Source organism: Alternaria infectoria (genome assembly GCF_024043175.1).
Source record: "Alternaria infectoria strain BMP 0036 chromosome Unknown scaffold_1, whole genome shotgun sequence".
In the NCBI taxonomy this organism is placed as follows: domain Eukaryota; kingdom Fungi; phylum Ascomycota; class Dothideomycetes; order Pleosporales; family Pleosporaceae; genus Alternaria; species Alternaria infectoria.
In genome coordinates, this window is record NW_026250690.1 from 1854161 (window position 1) to 1871551 (window position 17391).

The 17391-nt window shown below is 52.3% G+C and overlaps 8 protein-coding genes across 8 annotated transcripts; 3 read left to right on the forward strand and 5 right to left on the reverse strand.

Moving 5' to 3' along the window:
• Positions 1-276: 276 nt before the first annotated feature.
• On the reverse strand, positions 277-2160 carry J4E92_000646 (uncharacterized protein; the record flags this gene model as incomplete). The annotated part of the gene is made up of 2 exons (XM_051492061.1): positions 277-1028; positions 1077-2160. 2 exons carry the CDS (start codon positions 2158-2160, stop codon positions 277-279), a joined length of 1836 nt encoding a protein of 611 aa, XP_051357573.1.
• An 885-nt stretch (positions 2161-3045) lies between these two features.
• On the forward strand, positions 3046-3974 carry J4E92_000647 (uncharacterized protein; the record flags this gene model as incomplete). Its single annotated transcript, XM_051492062.1, has 2 exons — positions 3046-3287; positions 3467-3974. The coding sequence occupies 2 exons, from the start codon at positions 3046-3048 to the stop codon at positions 3972-3974; spliced, it is 750 nt and encodes a 249-aa protein (XP_051357574.1).
• A 759-nt stretch (positions 3975-4733) lies between these two features.
• Positions 4734-5363, reverse strand: J4E92_000648 (uncharacterized protein; the record flags this gene model as incomplete). Its single annotated transcript, XM_051492063.1, has 1 exon — positions 4734-5363. The coding sequence occupies one exon, from the start codon at positions 5361-5363 to the stop codon at positions 4734-4736; it is 630 nt and encodes a 209-aa protein (XP_051357575.1).
• Positions 5364-6103: 740 nt separating this feature from the next.
• J4E92_000649 (uncharacterized protein) lies at positions 6104-6939 on the forward strand (the record flags this gene model as incomplete). Its single annotated transcript, XM_051492064.1, has 3 exons — positions 6104-6439; positions 6549-6716; positions 6805-6939. The coding sequence occupies 3 exons, from the start codon at positions 6104-6106 to the stop codon at positions 6937-6939; spliced, it is 639 nt and encodes a 212-aa protein (XP_051357576.1).
• A 1381-nt stretch (positions 6940-8320) lies between these two features.
• On the forward strand, positions 8321-8816 carry J4E92_000650 (uncharacterized protein; the record flags this gene model as incomplete). Its single annotated transcript, XM_051492065.1, has 2 exons — positions 8321-8328; positions 8387-8816. 2 exons carry the CDS (start codon positions 8321-8323, stop codon positions 8814-8816), a joined length of 438 nt encoding a protein of 145 aa, XP_051357577.1.
• A 470-nt stretch (positions 8817-9286) lies between these two features.
• On the reverse strand, positions 9287-10072 carry J4E92_000651 (uncharacterized protein; the record flags this gene model as incomplete). The annotated part of the gene is made up of 1 exon (XM_051492066.1): positions 9287-10072. The coding sequence occupies one exon, from the start codon at positions 10070-10072 to the stop codon at positions 9287-9289; it is 786 nt and encodes a 261-aa protein (XP_051357578.1).
• A 994-nt stretch (positions 10073-11066) lies between these two features.
• On the reverse strand, positions 11067-11837 carry J4E92_000652 (uncharacterized protein; the record flags this gene model as incomplete). The annotated part of the gene is made up of 1 exon (XM_051492067.1): positions 11067-11837. The coding sequence occupies one exon, from the start codon at positions 11835-11837 to the stop codon at positions 11067-11069; it is 771 nt and encodes a 256-aa protein (XP_051357579.1).
• A 1676-nt stretch (positions 11838-13513) lies between these two features.
• J4E92_000653 (uncharacterized protein) lies at positions 13514-16861 on the reverse strand (the record flags this gene model as incomplete). The annotated part of the gene is made up of 2 exons (XM_051492068.1): positions 13514-14064; positions 14116-16861. The coding sequence occupies 2 exons, from the start codon at positions 16859-16861 to the stop codon at positions 13514-13516; spliced, it is 3297 nt and encodes a 1098-aa protein (XP_051357580.1).
• Between the last annotated feature and the right edge of the window lie 530 nt (positions 16862-17391).

Consider the following 17391-nt stretch of genomic DNA (forward strand, 5'->3'; position numbering starts at 1 on the left):
GCGCTGCAATGGTAGCCAAGGTCGATCCCGAGAGTACGTAGGAAGCTCGCCCAGCGGCGTTGCACGAATTGATTTTGGCGGCATCAAGGTGGAGTTTTCGGATTTCCGGCGCTATGGTCAAGGCCGCGGAGTACTTGAAATACTTCAATTCGTAGTCTGTTCAATGAATGACGTTCTGATTCAACTATGTAGACAGGTGGTCACCGATTTGTATTGCAAGGCGTGAAAACCAGCTGTGATTCTCTACCGGATAAGCTATCCAACTCTAACATCACTCTATGCCCTGAACTCCTTGTCAACACTCTCAAAGTTCTCCAAGAAACTCTGGAAAGTAAAGACACCCAGACCAGGATCCAAGCTTCCGGTCGTCGCCCTGATAGAATGCATACTCAGCTGCGGGATGCCGCAATCAATTGACCTGATACCCGTTGCAGAACTCAGCATTGGTCCAACTGTGCCTCCACTCCTGCTATCATTTCGAATTTGGAACACCTGAAGCTTAGGGTCGACCTTGCGCATGCCGACATCGCGATCAACGCAACGCTGCAGAATAGCAGTGGAGACAGCGTCAGTCGTCATATGGGCATTTGAGTCCGCAGAGACAGCAGGACCAATATTGAGACGCGGAGAGTGGTTCTCGAGATACGCGTTGAGGAAGTTGGGATTCACCGCGTGAATCACGTCGCTGGAGACGAGGAAAGAGTTTGCATATGTTCTGCTCAAAGCGCTGCCGGTCTTTCCGTTGGACACAAACTCTTCGACGATGCGCTCCATGACACTGGGGAGGAAGTTGCCATGAGCACCTTGTCGGAGTAGCGAGCCGACTTCTTCGTCGTCGAAGAGGGCGACCATGCGGATCTGGGACGAGGTTGAGAGGGATGAGCTCGAGTTGAGGAGAGCTTGAATCGCAGCCCAAGAGCAGAGTTTGTCGTCGATCCGGCCAGCGAAGATGAACTCGCGGTCGAGGCCACCGGTCTGGGCGGGTTGCGTATCGAAGAGCTCAAGCTCCCAATTGACAATGGTCGAATCTGTTACAAGTTAGTATCTTCATGGACGTGAGGGTGTAGTGCACATACAGTCCGTGATGCCGAGTTCGCTTGAGATGGCTTTCACAAGCCTCTCCGGCTGAGTAGCAGCGAATGCGCCCTCTCCGCCCAACACACTGGCTTTCCAGTTCTCCTCACCATGTTCCGACGAACTTCCAATATCGCTGTTGTCCAGACCGATTATAGGGACCATTTGCGTCTCTTTGTTGAACGGCCCGTTGGCGGCAGCACCAAAATGAGGTGCTAGTGTTGGAATCCTTGCAATAGGCCAGTCCAGCTTGACAAGCTTCGTGACTATCTTCCCATTCTCCTTGACGAGTACCCGTCCACCGACACCAAGGTCGCGGTCCCACCATGTGTCGCTCAGTGCACCGGCGTATGGGGCCACACCGAGCTGTACGTAGCCTGATTTGGTGCGAAGGTTCGAGATGGGCTTCAACTTCGCTGTGAGCGCATCAATGTGTCCAGCAAGAATCGCAGCTCCATTGCCCGACGCGTAATTGTCACCAATAGCGAAGGCGATGAGCGAACTCCCGTTGCGCTCAACGTAGTATTTGCCGCCAGCCTTCAGCTCCCACGCATCGCGCTCAGACAACTTCTTGTAGCCATCCTTCTCAAGGTCCTGTGCGACAGCATCGACAGCGTGGAAGATTGTAGGATTGCTCGTCATGTAGTCGGTGAAGGGCTTCGTGTAGCGTGCCGGATCTTCCTTTGAGCGAGCAGGCACCGGAATCCAACAATGAGAGGGCGTTGGCTTAGGCATCTCGACGTCCTCTTTGACTTGCTCAACTGGAACCTCTAGTATCTTCGGTGGTACAGGTGGAGGGTTTTGGTAGCTCGAAGGCGGCGCGTAGTCTTCGTCTTCAACATCGATGAGGTTGGGATACGTCGCGGCGATACTGTGCCGGTTACGGTAGTCGGAAACAGCTTCGCGGCTCCTCCATCCTCTCTCTGTCACTCGGTCCTGTCGATGACGTTGAGGTAGCGATGCGGTTGTGTGAGCGCGTCCAAGTGTCGTGGAGTACGAATGCCGCAGCGGGCGGGGCGGTGACGGATCCGCGTAGAGGTCCGCGTTCGAAGCCGCCTTGCGAAGGCTGGGGTGATTTCTCGTCATATCGGAAGTTTCGCACAATGCTGATGAAGCTCGAGACGGTGCGAGAGAGGCGAAAGAGTCGATGCCAGGGAGCGAGGCTGTGTTGTTGTTGTACAGCTGGAGTTACCACCTGAGCAGCGCCACAGCACGATGGGGCGAAGCTATCCGAAAGTGGAAAGCTCCGGACGACTCGCCGCAGCTATCAAACGCCATCAGCCAAATCAATAGGTTGAACCATCACAAACATGGAAGCCACTATCGCATCGAGCGCTTTCACGAGCTGTGCCATACAACTCCTCTTTTGCTTCTCCCGGTGCATCATTTATAGGTTGTCTACATCCTTCGGTCTCTTACTGAAACACCACCATGATGAAATTACGATTCCATCACTATCGCTTCCGTTTGTGACAAAAGTGATTCTTGGCTAGTTCCTGCATAGTGAAGAACCCCCGCGACGGCGTTGTATGTATGAGGGTAAGGCCTTACGTCAGGATTTAGACAGGTTAGCCGGGGCTGTGACTACCTAGGTATACTACGCCTTGTAGAGAGTGAGAGAGTGCCAAGGGCGACAGTGTGATGATGTGTAGCCAGTGCATAAGCGGTAGAAATCAGATAGTTCGGGGTGCAATAAGGAGGCAGTTAGAAGTTACAGGTACGTTATGCGTGCGAGGGCGTTAAAGGGCGCTCAAAGGGCTGAAATGGATGTTGCGACGCCTTCTACGACCTGACTGCGCCACACTAAAGAGACAGCATGTTAGAAAGGCTTTCCGCCCTCGGCTTCTTCCCTCCAACCCATTACCATTTTTCCAGCTGAATCCCACCTGCCAAGCCCGCAATATTCATTTTCCAAATCGCAAGTGCAAAAGATATTCACATTCAAAATTTATCTTCTACATCACTCAAGCAATGACAGGGTTTACTGATAACAACGAAGATGACTTCAATGCACAAATGCTTGCCGCTATCGAGTCCAACGACCTCGCTACCCTACATGATGTGATGTCGAAACACGAGGCTGAAGATCCTGATGCTTTGCGCCGGGGTAACGGATTGAGCGATGCCCTCAACGAAGCATTAGAGCTGGCCCGGTACGACATGGCCGAAGAGCTTTTCAAGCGTGGTGCTAGGTGCACTGATTGCACTATAGGGTATGTTCTGGATGGGGCACGTCGGGAAAATGAATGGAACACGAAAGCCATCGATGTGGCGCTGGCGTACGGTTGGAATATCAACGAGCCCTATGAGCATGTTGGCAGCGCGCTTGTGTAAGCCTTCGCTACCCTTCTGGAGACCATTCGACTCGCAGAAATAACTGACAGGTAAACAGATCCATCGTCAGTAGCGCGGAGACAGGCCCAGGATATCCCGATGGCGATACAGCTTGCCTAAAGATTGCTGCGCATCTATTGTCAAAAGGCGCCCATGTGGACGAGAGCACCCGGACGAACGAGAACCCGCTCGAAATAGCCTGTGCGAAAGATGACAGGCATATGGCAGCGCTATTGTTGGCACATGACGCATCGCTGGAAGAGGCGCCCAAGGCACTCCTCAATGCTGCCCGTGAAGGCAGCATTGACATTATGCAGCAGCTGCTGGATCGAGGCGCCGATGTCAATGCACACCCGTACGGAAGACTCGAGATAATCCCTTGCCAACTAGAGGACGAAGGTTGGGGCTCTGCGCTACATTGTGCCGTTAAAAACCACCATACCGAGGCAGTCTCATTTCTCTTAGAGAAAGGCGCGGCCAAGGAGTACAGGAACATGGTGGGGTTGAAGGCTTTGGATCTTGCTCGCAAATTGGGACATGAGGATATTGTGCGGTTGTTAGAGTAGAGTGATGACCACGTATGCAATCATCTACCATGAACAGCAGCATTTCTTCTTTGGAAATTTTGTTAATGAACCCGTATGAAAAGTGCTGGATCCTGGGCTGGTATCGCAAGAAGGTGGAACTTTCGCCCGACACGAAGACCGATCGATGCACCGGATGCCGTGACATTGACGCGGATCTGTCCAACGTTGCATACCAACACAATATCAGCGATAACTATAAGGGTGCAAGTTTTAACAAAAAAAGAAGTATTGATTTACACATGAGCCTGCGAACTCGTTAACAGATGGTTTGAGGCTCAAAGAGATGGACTTGACAAATTGGTGGGTTGAGATCACACCGATCACTCATACGCTGATCGAACCCGCCCTCAGGAGCATCTCTGAGTACCTGAGTGGAACTTAGACACAAAACATTTAGCAACCATCTATATCGACAATAGGCTTGATTCTAGCAGTACAAACACCGAAAAAGATGCATCATTCGACGAATGTAAGACAACGCGAGAAGCCGACGATAACGGCGAGGGTTTTTAGGTCGTCGAAGAAAGCTTTGTTACATGTTCGTCAATGCCGTTGCACTTGAAGCAGCGATGGTGAGGACGCGTAGGAAACAAGGGAGAAGAACGACGACGTCGATGGAGCTGCGTGGCTATATGGTGTCTAAGTGCTTGGTAGTGTCACCACGTTGAGGCGATTGCGGCGATTCTATGAAGCGATCAATGCGATGATAGTCGCCCAATCCCGAGCACACTTCTCCAATCACAACTTCACTTCCTCCCACTCTCCTCCCTGCGGAAAACCCAAGTGGAATCTCCCACATTTCGCAAAACTAAACACTGCTTCTTCTGCCATGGTGAAATCTACGACTTTCCCTCCAAATTCCTCATTTGCGTCCAGGAAATGTGCATGGATCCGTGGGCCGCTGATAGCCTTCATCCAGGCTGGCACCACGAAGCCGAACACCGTACCGTCGATTGCATTTCTGCTGGGCCCATCTTCGAATTCTATCGAATCAAAACGACCAGCGATCTTAAAGGGCATAAGAGTATTCACACCCTTCGCTGGACCCACATCATCTGATGAAACGAGCTCATCAAGGGCTTCCAGCGACATCGACCCGATCTTCAGACGAAATGTTGGCTGGTATACTGTGACCAATGCGAAAGGAAGGCGTGCATTCATGGGTGCTGACTTTGCTTTACCATCCTTGGTAAGTGCGTACGCTTGTCGGTCTTTCAAAATCATGAGACTGCCATCTTCGTAAACACCAATGCCATCTGTGCCGTGGGAAGTAAGGTCAGCGGTTCGCGGTTGGCCTTGATTGAATCCGGCGTTGAGAGCTGCGTAGGTGGAGAATTGGAATATATCGTTTGGTATTGAGCCAACCATGATGGAAAGTACTGTAAAATTCTGTGATTCGGGTGATGGTATCTGGTGTTTGATAACTAGATATGTTGGAGTTCGAGGTTGGGTAGGTAAGGGTCCGGGCTTAGCGGAGAGCCGATCTCCGACTCGGCTACCATATCAGCCCTGCGGTGTGTGGGCGTCATCCCTAGGCGTTCTCTTATACATGCTTATTCTGTTGTACAGATGGAGGTTCTAGATGAACTCATTGATGTGCTTTGCGAAGCAGTACTCGGCAGATCTTGAGCCTTCAGTGTTTCTACTCCATGTCGCCTTCTCGACTCAGACCATCGAAATTCCGCGTGATACATCTTTCTCTTTGCGGCTTTTACGTCTTTAAGTTCCGATTTCCAACGTGATCGGCCGTAATAAGTACATGGAAGCGTCGAAATCGTGAATATCAGAGTAGGAAAATGCGATATGTACCATACGACTGTATCTCTTCCTAAATGTCGGTTGATAATGTGTTGGTCATGTCTTCACAGACTAAGTCGGTACTTCATTACAAGGAATAAACTAGCCTCGACATCTGAATTTAGTACGATCTTTTAGAAATGTTCTTGGAAACACCTTCCTGCAAGGTTGAGTGTGAAGGGAAGCAAGCCAATAACACGATCGCTTATGTAAGTGATTTAGCGCGAACCGTCGGAAGCTCAACTTCACCATCCAAACGGCATCTTTCCCAAGCAATTGCGCAGCCCGTCTGCTCCAATACCTCGCCAGATATGCTCCCAACAGCCCTTCGCGCCCTGCGCTCTCGCAGCGCAGCGGCTTCCTCCCGCTCCTTCGTCCGCTACACCTCCACCGCGACGACCAGCAACCAGGTCCCCGCTAACGACCCTGTCAAGCGCGATGCGAAGCCGAACGTTTCCGAGACCAATGCGATGCCTACATCTTCCGAGGGTTCCTTCGACAAGGTCTTGCAGGAGTCTCCAGAGACAGCCGAGAAGTTGAGGGTTGAACAGGCGCCGAACTACAAGGGCATTTGGTCGCGGAGCCAAAACCCGAGGGAGGTTGCGATGAGTGGGCCAAGATTTGAGCAGAGCATTATGGAGGACCAGGTATGTCGAAATCTCCTGGAGCGGACATTATGGAAGAAACGGAAACAACCGTGGAAGAAAGGGTTGGTTTATGCAGGGGAGATTCACATGCTGACATAGAATCGTACAGCCTCGCCCATACGCCGCGATCGAGCTCATCCACAAGCAGCCCGTTCGCTGGACGCACGACCGTACTGTATCCTGTGACGGAGGCGGTGGCCCTCTCGGACACCCAAGGATCTTCATCAACGTAGATAAGCCCCAGATCTGCTGGTGCACATACTGTGGACTTCCATTCGTAAGTCCCCGTTTGGATTGTGTCTATTTCAGCCTTCCGATACTGGAGCTGGTTAAGGCAAGAGAATTACCGCTAATTACCTCTATAGGCACACGAGAAACACCGACCGCTCCTCGAAGCCACCCCTGAACACGAGCTATCATACCCCCTTGGACCCAAAGGCGATGCGGCGGAAGTCAACGGGACGCAGAAGGTTACGGATGAGCCGCTTGCACAGCGATAGAGCGAGGCAGTCAGAAGAGAGATCAGGGCTGGTGTATATATGCATTGCAATTGAGACTTTGACAAACTGTCGTCTTCTGTCGTGTTGAGGTCGCGGTATTCGCCTGTCTTCTGAACGATGCAATGTATGCGCATTGAACTCGAAAAAGTTCTGGGATTGAGCTCCGCTTTGGTATCATCATTCGAGAGCAGAGTGTATTCCCTGAATACATGGCTTTCGCGAATCAAGTTGAGCCATCTCTTACCGGACAGCGTCGAGGGGTCATTCTATATGGATGTGAGACAGCCTTCATGTTCCACCTCATGGTACTGAAAGATATACATTACAAGTCCACCAATATTGACATGCTCTGAGCTTAAATCCCTAAGTCACTGCCAGTGCATACGGGAATACAACCGACTCTAACGGCGATGTCAAAGAGCAGAAAGGCCTTCATTTGAGCTGGATGGTTGATGAGATCACCATCTGAGCTGAAAATAAGGTCTCGTTTCACAAGCGTCAGGGCTGTGTGAGACATTGGCATACGTCAAACCTGAGCATGCTGGTGATATGTCCGCTGTACATGTAGGACCCAACGTGCTTCACTTTTGTACAACTCTGGCTCAAAGAAAGCAAACTACATTGAAGGTGGATGATCTTTCGGACTCCTATCCTGTGAAAGCTTGAGATATTTGTTGGCTCATGATCCGAAGGCACAGTTTCCGATGACTTCCTCTACGTCAGATGAAACCAGGCACTCCAAGTGAGGGTATCGCACTCGCAGTCTCTCTTCTGCAGTCAGAATGGTGCTTTGCACGTTCATCCTAGTTTACATACATTTACTACCGATTCAGTGATTTTGAAGGCACACAAAAAACGCGTAGGAAGCGCGTCCTGAAGGCCCTGAAGGTCGATTGAAGTCGTTGTTAATGAGTTAGAAGCGGATGAGCAGAGAACGAGGCTGTGCCCAGCGGATGGACCTCACTACGGGTGATTCAGCACTGGCTTAGCATGGACACCCATGCTTACTGCGTCAGTGATCATACAACCAATGCGTATCTCATGTGCGTATGTTGGGTGTGAAATTTGAAGACGGACATGCTCTTTACATTCAAGACGACCTGACCCCACCGCGACACTCCTCTGACGTCACCCCACCCCACATAACGCGACTCAACTCTCCGAACTTTAGCTCAACGCAATGCCGCAACAACACTCTACAAGCTCACATCTAACGACCTTCTTGATCGTCTTCATCTTCGTAATTGCGCTATTCCCAGGACTCTTTGTCGGTATATTCTGGGCGCCCTACAACAGCCTCGCAAACTACCTCGTGCCAACACCCCAACCGCGCGCAAGCGTGCTGTGCAAGAGTCCAAACGTCTGCACCTCCGTACCAATCATGTCTTGGTATGTCCTTGTGTTTTGTACCTATACAAAGTGTCTGTTAGTTGTTAACAGTTCCTAGGGCACAGAAATCCCTCACCCTCCCCAGTCGGTCGCGCGGCTCCTACCTCATCACCGACCACATCCTCAAAGAAGTACCCGAGATCAAGAACTACAAGACTGGCCTACTGAACCTCTTCATTCAACACACATCGTGCGCGCTATCTCTGAACGAGAACTGGGATCAGGATGTTCGCGCGGACATGAGCACCGCGCTGGACCGCATTGTGCCGGAAGACAAGAAGGGTCAGGGACTGTACCGCCATGATGCAGAAGGCAGCGATGACATGCCCGCGCATGTCAAGTCTGCGTTGATTGGCGCGAGCGTCACGATCCCGATCACAAATGGAAAGCTGAACACGGGCACATGGCAAGGCATATGGTACCTCGAATTCAGAGATTCGAAGCACACAAGGAAGGTGGTTGCCACGATTCAGGGAGAGAAGATGTGAAGTGCAGGATCTTAAGATGGAGCTGTTCGCGAGCGACGTTGAGTCTGTGTTGGACTCGGCGAGTCTTGCATGAGGAACTTGAAATGTCAAGGATATAATTACGAAACAATACCATAGGAGTGGGAAGTACGAGAGCGGAATCCGAATGTTTGAGTACTATGTTATGTTACTATGGTCTATCGTGCAGTCGCAATTCCGCCCTTGCTTTTCTGACTCTCCCAAGAAACACCCCTAATAACGCCTGTCCTTCATAACGCCAACGCCAATATCATGATATGCTGCTTTCATACCTAGGCAGAAGTATCCTCCACTTTATAAATGAACGAAATCCTGAAAACCGTAGATCCCGTCACCCCATTGTCTCATTGCCGTTGATGCCTAACGTGATGTGGACCAGTCCTTCTTGTCCGTATCATCAACCGCCTCTTGTCTCTGCTGAGCGCGTCGCTGACTGTGGAAGAACGCTCCAATCACGCGCGGTGGAAGACGAGGAAGCCGACATCAGCATCCATCATCCATCGGCCAGGATGACACTCGTTCTCAATCTGATAGTAGGACCTGAGATGCCACTCGCCGTTGAGCTCGCGACACCAGAAAGGATCGTCGTCGCGTGCATCTGCTGGCCTGATCTTGCGCGGGTCGTACGAGCCACGCTCAGTCGCGATCCTCCGGTTTTCCATCTGGATGTCTTCGCGCGTGGGACCTTGCTGTGTGTGACCGTGAACGTATGCTGGCCTTGTCTCTCTGACCGTCCTTGGGCCCGAGAAGCCTTGCGGTCCTTGTGGTTGACTGTTTGTCACATGATATGTTGTGGTAGTTGTACTTGGGCCAGGTGGATAGACGTGCGCCGAGTAGCCGTAACTAGGTACGGTGTTGTAGTAGGTCCTCTGGTAGGGGTAATAGAAGTTAGCAAGTGGGTACAGCGAGCCATACAAGTTGTAGTTGTAGTAGCCATAGCCACCGCCATAGGAAGGGTAAGAATAATTGGAGGCATAGTAGTTCTGGGGAAAGTAGTTGGTGGCGTAGGTTTGAGGGTACAAGGGACGGGTGTATACCGCAGGTTGGTAGGCGGCCACCCCGTATCCGACACCCATACCGACGCCAACGCCTCCGAGCCCACCGTAGCCATAGCCGCCGCCTATGACGCCAGTGGGCGCGGCGCCATTCGCGGCTTGGCCGGCATAGGAGAGGAAACCGCGTTGGCCGTAACGAGGGTTGTAGATGTATTGGTGGCGGGGCTTTGGGTACCCCTCCATTGCAAGAGTTGATGGATAAGGGCCGATCGGACGATGAATAGGAGAGTTGTGAAGGAGGCAGGTCGCGATGGCGGTCGGTGGGAATTGCGCGGTTACAGTGGAGCAGGGCGAGAGGAGGAAGAAGGTGAAGGTCGGAGCGAGATACAACAAAATCGAGAGAAAGATGATGTCGCGGCAGTAAAGGCCGAGAGCCACGCGATGTTCAAGAAAACATGCGAGCCAATGATGGCGGGGCAAGGCAGCGGTGTAGTAAAGGGAAGTCGCAAACAAACGCGATGGGGCAACGAAAGACAAGCGAGAACTTACCATTGCGGGATTGACCGGCACAATACTACGAGCACCGACAGGATATCCGGTACCGTATGTATATGCAGGCGGATGGCCGGGATGGACACCTCCAATATACCCTCGAGGAACCATGGCCTGGGAGTGGCCGCCTGGGATTACGCCCCTGGAATAACCTCCAGGAACGACACCACTTGGATATCCGCCGCCGTACTGGGAGTACCGATTCGGATATGTGACTGCTCTGCTCATGTAGCGGCCTCTGGGGGTATGGCTGTAGTAGCGCGAAGGGTAGTACGAGCCGCCGAGGCCATACCTGCGGCGTCTAGACATACCAAAGCCGGGGTAGTAATCCTCTGTGTAGTAGCGCTGGCCATTGCGGACCTCAACTCTGGACTCGTAGCTGTAATCGTCGTCGTTGAAGCACATCTTGCTGGCCGTGGAATTGGGCTGGATGGGGACTGGAGACGAGGGAAAGAAACAGCCGAGAAAGCCGACAATGAGCGAAGCAAACGGTGGCCTATGACGCGAATGAGAAGATAAGGGAGATACAGACTTCACCGCGATATCGATAGTAAGGCGTAACTTGGGAAGTAGCCCATCGAGAAATGCTTACCATGTATCTGCATTCAGCGATAGAATGGTATGTACAGTACAGACCTAGAGTACCTACCAAGGGCCTGTCTGCAACTAGAGCCCACTTGGATGATCAAGTCTTTCCACTTCCACTCTTCGGTACAGCACCCCCTTCGATAGCACCAGTCCCCGCTCCAGGCGCGCCGTTCCCCTTCTTCCCAAACATGGCGCGGAACTTCTTCAAGACCGGGGCGACCGTCCATCGCGCAAAGGTGGGAGTAGCCCATACGCTGAACACGATTCTCGGAATCAACAACATCTTGACAATCGCGTAAGCCGTCGCAAACTCGACGACCAGCCTGACACCGCCTTCGCTGATGTTCCATGCCTGATCCACCTTCCTCAGCCTCTTAGTCTCGCTGCCGATGCCGTCGTCATCGGAATGCGACAACAAACCCTGGCTCTTCATCCACTGCCTCTGTTTGTCATCCTTCTGGATCTCGTCGACCTCACGTTCGGCTTCCAGCGCTTCATCGCTGCGTATCCAGCCCTTGCGCTTGAAGTACCGACCGAAGCGCTCGACGCCTGACGCTATCCAAGCCCCTTCTGCGAACCACGGAGGCAGCCAGTGTGTGTAGTGGAAGTAGCCAGCGAGACCGAACAGAGGGATGACGGCCGTGAGCTCGTGGAGGAGAAGGAACGACGTTATGTGCGTGACCGGGGCATTGCCGAGCGCATTGGTGTACTTGTGCAGAAACTTTGGCAGGCGGCGATTGAAGCGCTCGATGCGCGACTGGGAGGACGCTGGAGAGGCTGGCGGCTCTGTCGCATAGCGGCGCGTGTGTGGGCTGCGAAGAAGTTGTGGTGGGCGCGCAGCCGCCCGCAGGATGGCTCGTCGTAGCATTCTGGCTGTGTCAATCCCTCCTCCTTGTCTCAACCTTCCGGCCCGAGTGGCTCCTTATGCCTTGCGCGGTGTTGTGATTCCATGCGGAGAGCTGCCACTGCGCCTTCGTCGTATGACGAAGTCATCGGAACCCTGACGGGCCGATCCACGTTGGTCGCGTCTACCTAGGTACCGATCACCTATGTAGCAGCACCTTGTCAACTCCCGCATTGACGAGTAGACCTGGTAGTGTTATTCGCGCAATCCGGTCTGGCGACATTCCGAGGTCTCTTTGAATAGTGGGTGGCATATACATCCATGCATGTCCGTCAAAGGATGGAGGCCGCGCCCCCTGTGCCACCACGCCCTAAACATCAACCACTAATCAGACGCCCTGTGTGACCAAAGCGCGTAAAACACGTAGTTCCAGAAGTCAAATTATTTTTAGTTACGAACCGCTGCAGAAGCATCTGCAGAGCTCTCTCAATCGTACTGAGAGCAAACTCGCTCAACATGTTACTATTCTACGAAGATGAACCCAGCTCAATTGAAAATGTGCAGCCCTCATTCAAGACGATAAACAATGCTTCAACGCCAGCCATCGATCCGCTACCGCAATACGGCTCTCACGCTTTCATTCCATACCCACCTACGACCACACCAAACGATGCCTTGCCAGAAGACCCCAAAGCTGACAGTACATCTCCATCACGGCTAAAAGTACTCAGCCCTTCTTCATGGACATATTGTGGTCCTCTCCTCCACGCAAGCACCACGTCCCTCCCACCGTCATTCCACACCTGGGCAACTCTTACACTGTCTTCTCCCGCGACTTTGATACACCGGCTCCTCCCTCTCCTCTCATGGCTACAGACTTTCTTGTCAGCAGCGAACATCCACAATTACTGGCTGACTATCCGCTGCACCACGACAACCCACGAATACGATACACCACGCTGGCACACAGATGAGAATGTTTTCGCCTACGATGCTGAAGCCACTGGCTTTGGTCTTGCTCAGTCTAGTACGCAAAGGCTATGGAAGCTCTGTACCACACTCCTCGGACCAAGCACTCTCTTCACAAAACGTAATGACATGGCGCTGAGGGTGCTCAGAGAGACTAAGAAGATCGAGAAAGAGAAGTTGGGTGACCATACCTGTACATCGATATGTTGCGTAGGCTGTTCCACGTATAGTGACTCCGTACGACAGTCACTCGTACATTCTCTACAAGATGTGGAGCGTGAGACACCGGCTTCTAGAGAAGTGGCGTTTTTTAGGATAGGCGGAGAAGAAGGGGCAGTGCATTCGGAACCCCGCCACGATACTGATCGTATATTCATCAATGTAATTCCAGGCACAGAAGAAGATTTGCGGAGCTTGATGGCCAAATGGGGTATCGGATTCCCACGTGCGTGGTGTTTCGGTTCGCCTGTCGGCTTCGTGAAGAGTGACGAGGCGGAGACCTTTGCGATGGGAACTTGACCTAATGAGACAATGGGACGAGGTTCAGATGGCTGCTCAGAGATCATAGATCAGACACGTGCAATACGTATGATTGATTTATAGATCGAGGGAAACTACGCTAAGATGGGAACGAAGCTGCACCCCTTCCTTTTTTTCTACATCCTCATAACGCATCTCCATGTTCTTCTTCGATATATTGCTGAACAGAAAGCTCAGCGCGATAGTTTCACTCACAGCTTCTCAGCAACCTCGACGAAGTCTTCCAAGTTTCGCACCGGTCGAACACCGGTGCTGACTTGCATACTCGCCTTCCAAGCATGCACATCCTCGATAAGAACAGGCTGTGAAGCATCCACTACGCTCTTGACATCTGCACTCGTATCCAGGGCCTGAGGCGCGGCCGGCAGACCTGAATCTGCTACACCCAATGCAGCCTTTGCTTCGTCGAGGATCTTGTTAGCGACTTCCTTCTCGATCTTGAGATCGTCAGTGAGGTGGCTGGCAACTGCATCCGAGATAGCCGCATTGGACGATGCGTCCTTGATGCGCCCCTCGAAAGCTTCGTCATTGGTTGTGATCTTGTGTTCGGCGAGAATGATTTTGAGCGCAGCGGCGGCGGCAGTCTTCTTCTCCTCGAGCGAGGGCTCCTTGGCCTTGGCTTGCGCTTGTAGATGTACTGAGAGTTTGGATCGTTGAGAGGATGAAGTCGAGATGTAGTGACTGTAGAAGTCTACCATGTCCTTCTTGGTAAGCTTCTCGATAGTCGCAGCATCAACATCGGCTGTATACTCGTTAGAAATGTACTAGTGCACGGGTCTAGGTGACAGCATACCTTGCAGGAAATCATACGAATCACTGTAAATGTGATTCCAGAACCTATTGTCCTCCGACGATAGATTCTTCAGTTTCGCGAGCCTCTTGTTAATCATCGCACGCTTGTGACTCTCAAAGTCTTCCTCATTCATGTCGTTTAGTGTCTGCTCGAACGTGTTGAGGAAGTTCTCGATGCGACCTTCAAGGTACCGACAATCTTTCTCACTCTGGATGAGAATGCGATATCCTGACCAAATGTCGTGGAAGCTAGGGCCAGAGAACACGACATAGCCAAGCTGCTCAATGGTACGAAGTTGATTGAAACACGGCTCGTCCGTCATCTGCCCAAGAAGCAGGAGCTTGGCGCGCGTGACGCTGTCGTAACGGTGACCGGCATATAAGCTATATTCGATGCAGTGATTGACGTTTTGGGGATCTTTTAGTTGTTTCTCGTAGATGAAGTTACTGCCGGATGGCCAGATGAGTCCCCGGCGTGTAGGTAACTGATTCGATGGCAGTCTCCTTGGCTTTATAGTGCGTTCTACTAGATCAGTAATCTTCAGAGCTTCCTCCTTGTATAGGTTGCCATGTGCCAAAACCTCGATTTGACATTGCGCCAGGATTTGCGGGAAGAACTGCTGTACGTCCTGAGCCGTCACGTTCTCAAGCTCTGGAAGAAGTTCGTCGTTCATTACGCTCTTCTCACTCTTGAATTGCCGAGAGTATGTCCCAACCTGATGGAAAGGCTGCCCGTACTCCCAGTTGCGTAGAGAACGAAGCATACGGTCGTGAATGATCCTGAAACGATCTTCTGATACTTCAAGATCCCGTACTTGCAGTAAGACCTTCTCCAGCAATACGTGCAACTTGTCGTTGTAGCCGCTGACGGTAATCGAAAGGCCACTGATGTGGTTGGTGAAGTCGTAGACCAAACCGGATAGGTCGGCGTCGTAGGAATACTCCACTAGAGCGTCATTTACAAGCTCACGATAGAGCGTGCACAATAACGTGATACGAGCTGTGATGCTGGTGATGGGTGTTCGGAAGTAGATATGAACGTTAGCCTTGGGTACCCAGAACTGATCATCCTTCTTCCACCAGATGCGCACGTTGTCGTCGTGGCGGATGAGCTTCGGCTCCTTGGTCGGCTGTTCAACCTCTTTCTTCTCTACTTCGAGCCGGGTCGGGATGAACTCATTCTTGTGCGGGAAGTGTAGCTCTGCCGGCCGGCTCTTGCTCTCGAATGCTTGTCTGATCTCGGCAAGGAAGTCTTCTGGCATATTTTCGACCTTGTGCTCTGTTCCATACCACTTTTCCTTTTGATCCCATCCACCTGGGAAATCTTGACTAATGATCGTCATCCTGAAGTTGTCTGGTCGAAGGTAGGACATAGCCTCACTGATCAGCTGGGCATCGAACTTCTTGATGATGGCTGGACCGCTTAGAAGCATCTTGCGGTCGTAAGGCCTCTGCATGATACCGGCGAGACCACTGGCAGTGCGGCTAGGTGGGCTCTTTTGCTTAAATCGGAACTCCACTTCACTGATCCGCATTTGCTCCTCGACTACCCATTCGAGAGGTGGCTGATCGCGCATCAATCCGATGTATTGGAAGACAAGCTTGGCAACCTCTTTGTAATTCTTGAGCCCCTCCTCGGTCAATTTGATATTGACAGTGAACAGCCCTGAGCCAGGGCATAGGGTAGAGCCTCCAGCACCAAGTCCGTTCGCCCAGCCCTTTGCTTTGATGTGTGCAAGGATGCTACCGGGACCTTCGTGACCGAGCAAGTGACTAAGGTATCTTGAAGGATGTGACTCGTAAAACTTCTCTTCATCGCGATAGGCGAATGTAAGCTCTAACGACCGTGATTCCAAGACCGGTCTGGCAAACGTCTGTGTCAACAGTTCATTCCCAGTGTAAACGGGCATATCCCATCGATTTTGTCCAAGGTTCTTGTTCGGGACTTTAGCGAAGATCTCCTCCACCCATGTTTCCAGTGTGTCAAGGCTCTCTCGGCCTAGGACGACTAACTTCATCCGGTTTGCAGAATAGTGCGTTGAGTGAAACTTGATAAACTCGTCTCGAATCTTCACGCCTCGTGCTATGGGCTCGTCATGGAGGGTCTTGTAGCTTCCGGTCGAGAAATGGTTGTAGGGATGATCTGGATTGGCCAATGCCTTGTTAAGCTGATGCATCCGCCAGGTATCATTTTGGAGGTTCTTCTTATTCTCTGAGTCCACAGCCTTGAGCTCGCGATCGACCGTGTCTTCCAAGAACAGAGGACTGATGAAGAACTGGCCGAAGCGGTCCAGCCCTCCCCATAGCGGCGACTCGTCCTTGGACTCTGACAGATTAGTTTGTGACACGTCTGGCGATGCGGTTTGGCTGCTCGCAGGTGTGGAGGAAGGGTATGAAAGCTCAAAGTAGTAGTTGGTTGAGGTAGAGGCTGTGAAGGCATTCGAATACCCGCCGTGGCGTGTCAGATATTGGTTGTAGGCGTTCTCCTCTGGGTACTTCTCAGTCCCCATGAACAGCAGATGTTCCACCGCGTGCGCGATACCCGGCATATCCGGCGCATCGCTGAAGCTGCCCACATTGACATCCAGCGCCGCACTAGCCTTGTCCGTCCCCGCCTCGTGTATCAATAGGACCTCTAGTTGATTTGGTAGAGTGATGATTCGGTAGGAGCGATCGTCGAGTTGTGGCCTTTCCAGGTCTTCTATGCGCGACCTCCCCCCGGCCTCTCGTCCTAGCTCTTCCGCCATGGCGGCTGACTGCTTTCTTCTCAGCGAAGTCGCAAGGGCGCGATGCGTAGCTGGTAGCGGGACGACGGCGGCCTGGCAGCGAAGCGGGTTATGTATGGCGCGTGATCCGAGGTGACTGGTGGCGAGCCGAGTCGAGGCTGAGCAGTGTGATGACGATGTTGTGTACTGTGCGATCGACCAGGCAACCGGTAGCCTGGGAACGAGTGTTCGGTGTCGTGGTACCAGCGACAGGTTTCCCAGAGACTGTCGTGCGCCTAGCGATGGGAGCATCCACAAGACGTGCGGTGGAGCGGACAATGGTCGGACAGGCGGGTCCGCTGGTGATTCACTGTGGTCCGAGACTAATCAATTGCCTGCAGCTGTGGCAGACAAGAGGCGGTGAGGGACAGCGTATATTGTGGCGGGGAAGTGGCAGGCGCTGAGTGCGGCTCTACTCACCAAACAATGAATGCAGCAGCGTCCGGCGTTGTGGTAACGACCAACGTCAGATACGGTGGGCCCTGCATTGTCGACAAGACACTAGGGCTGGC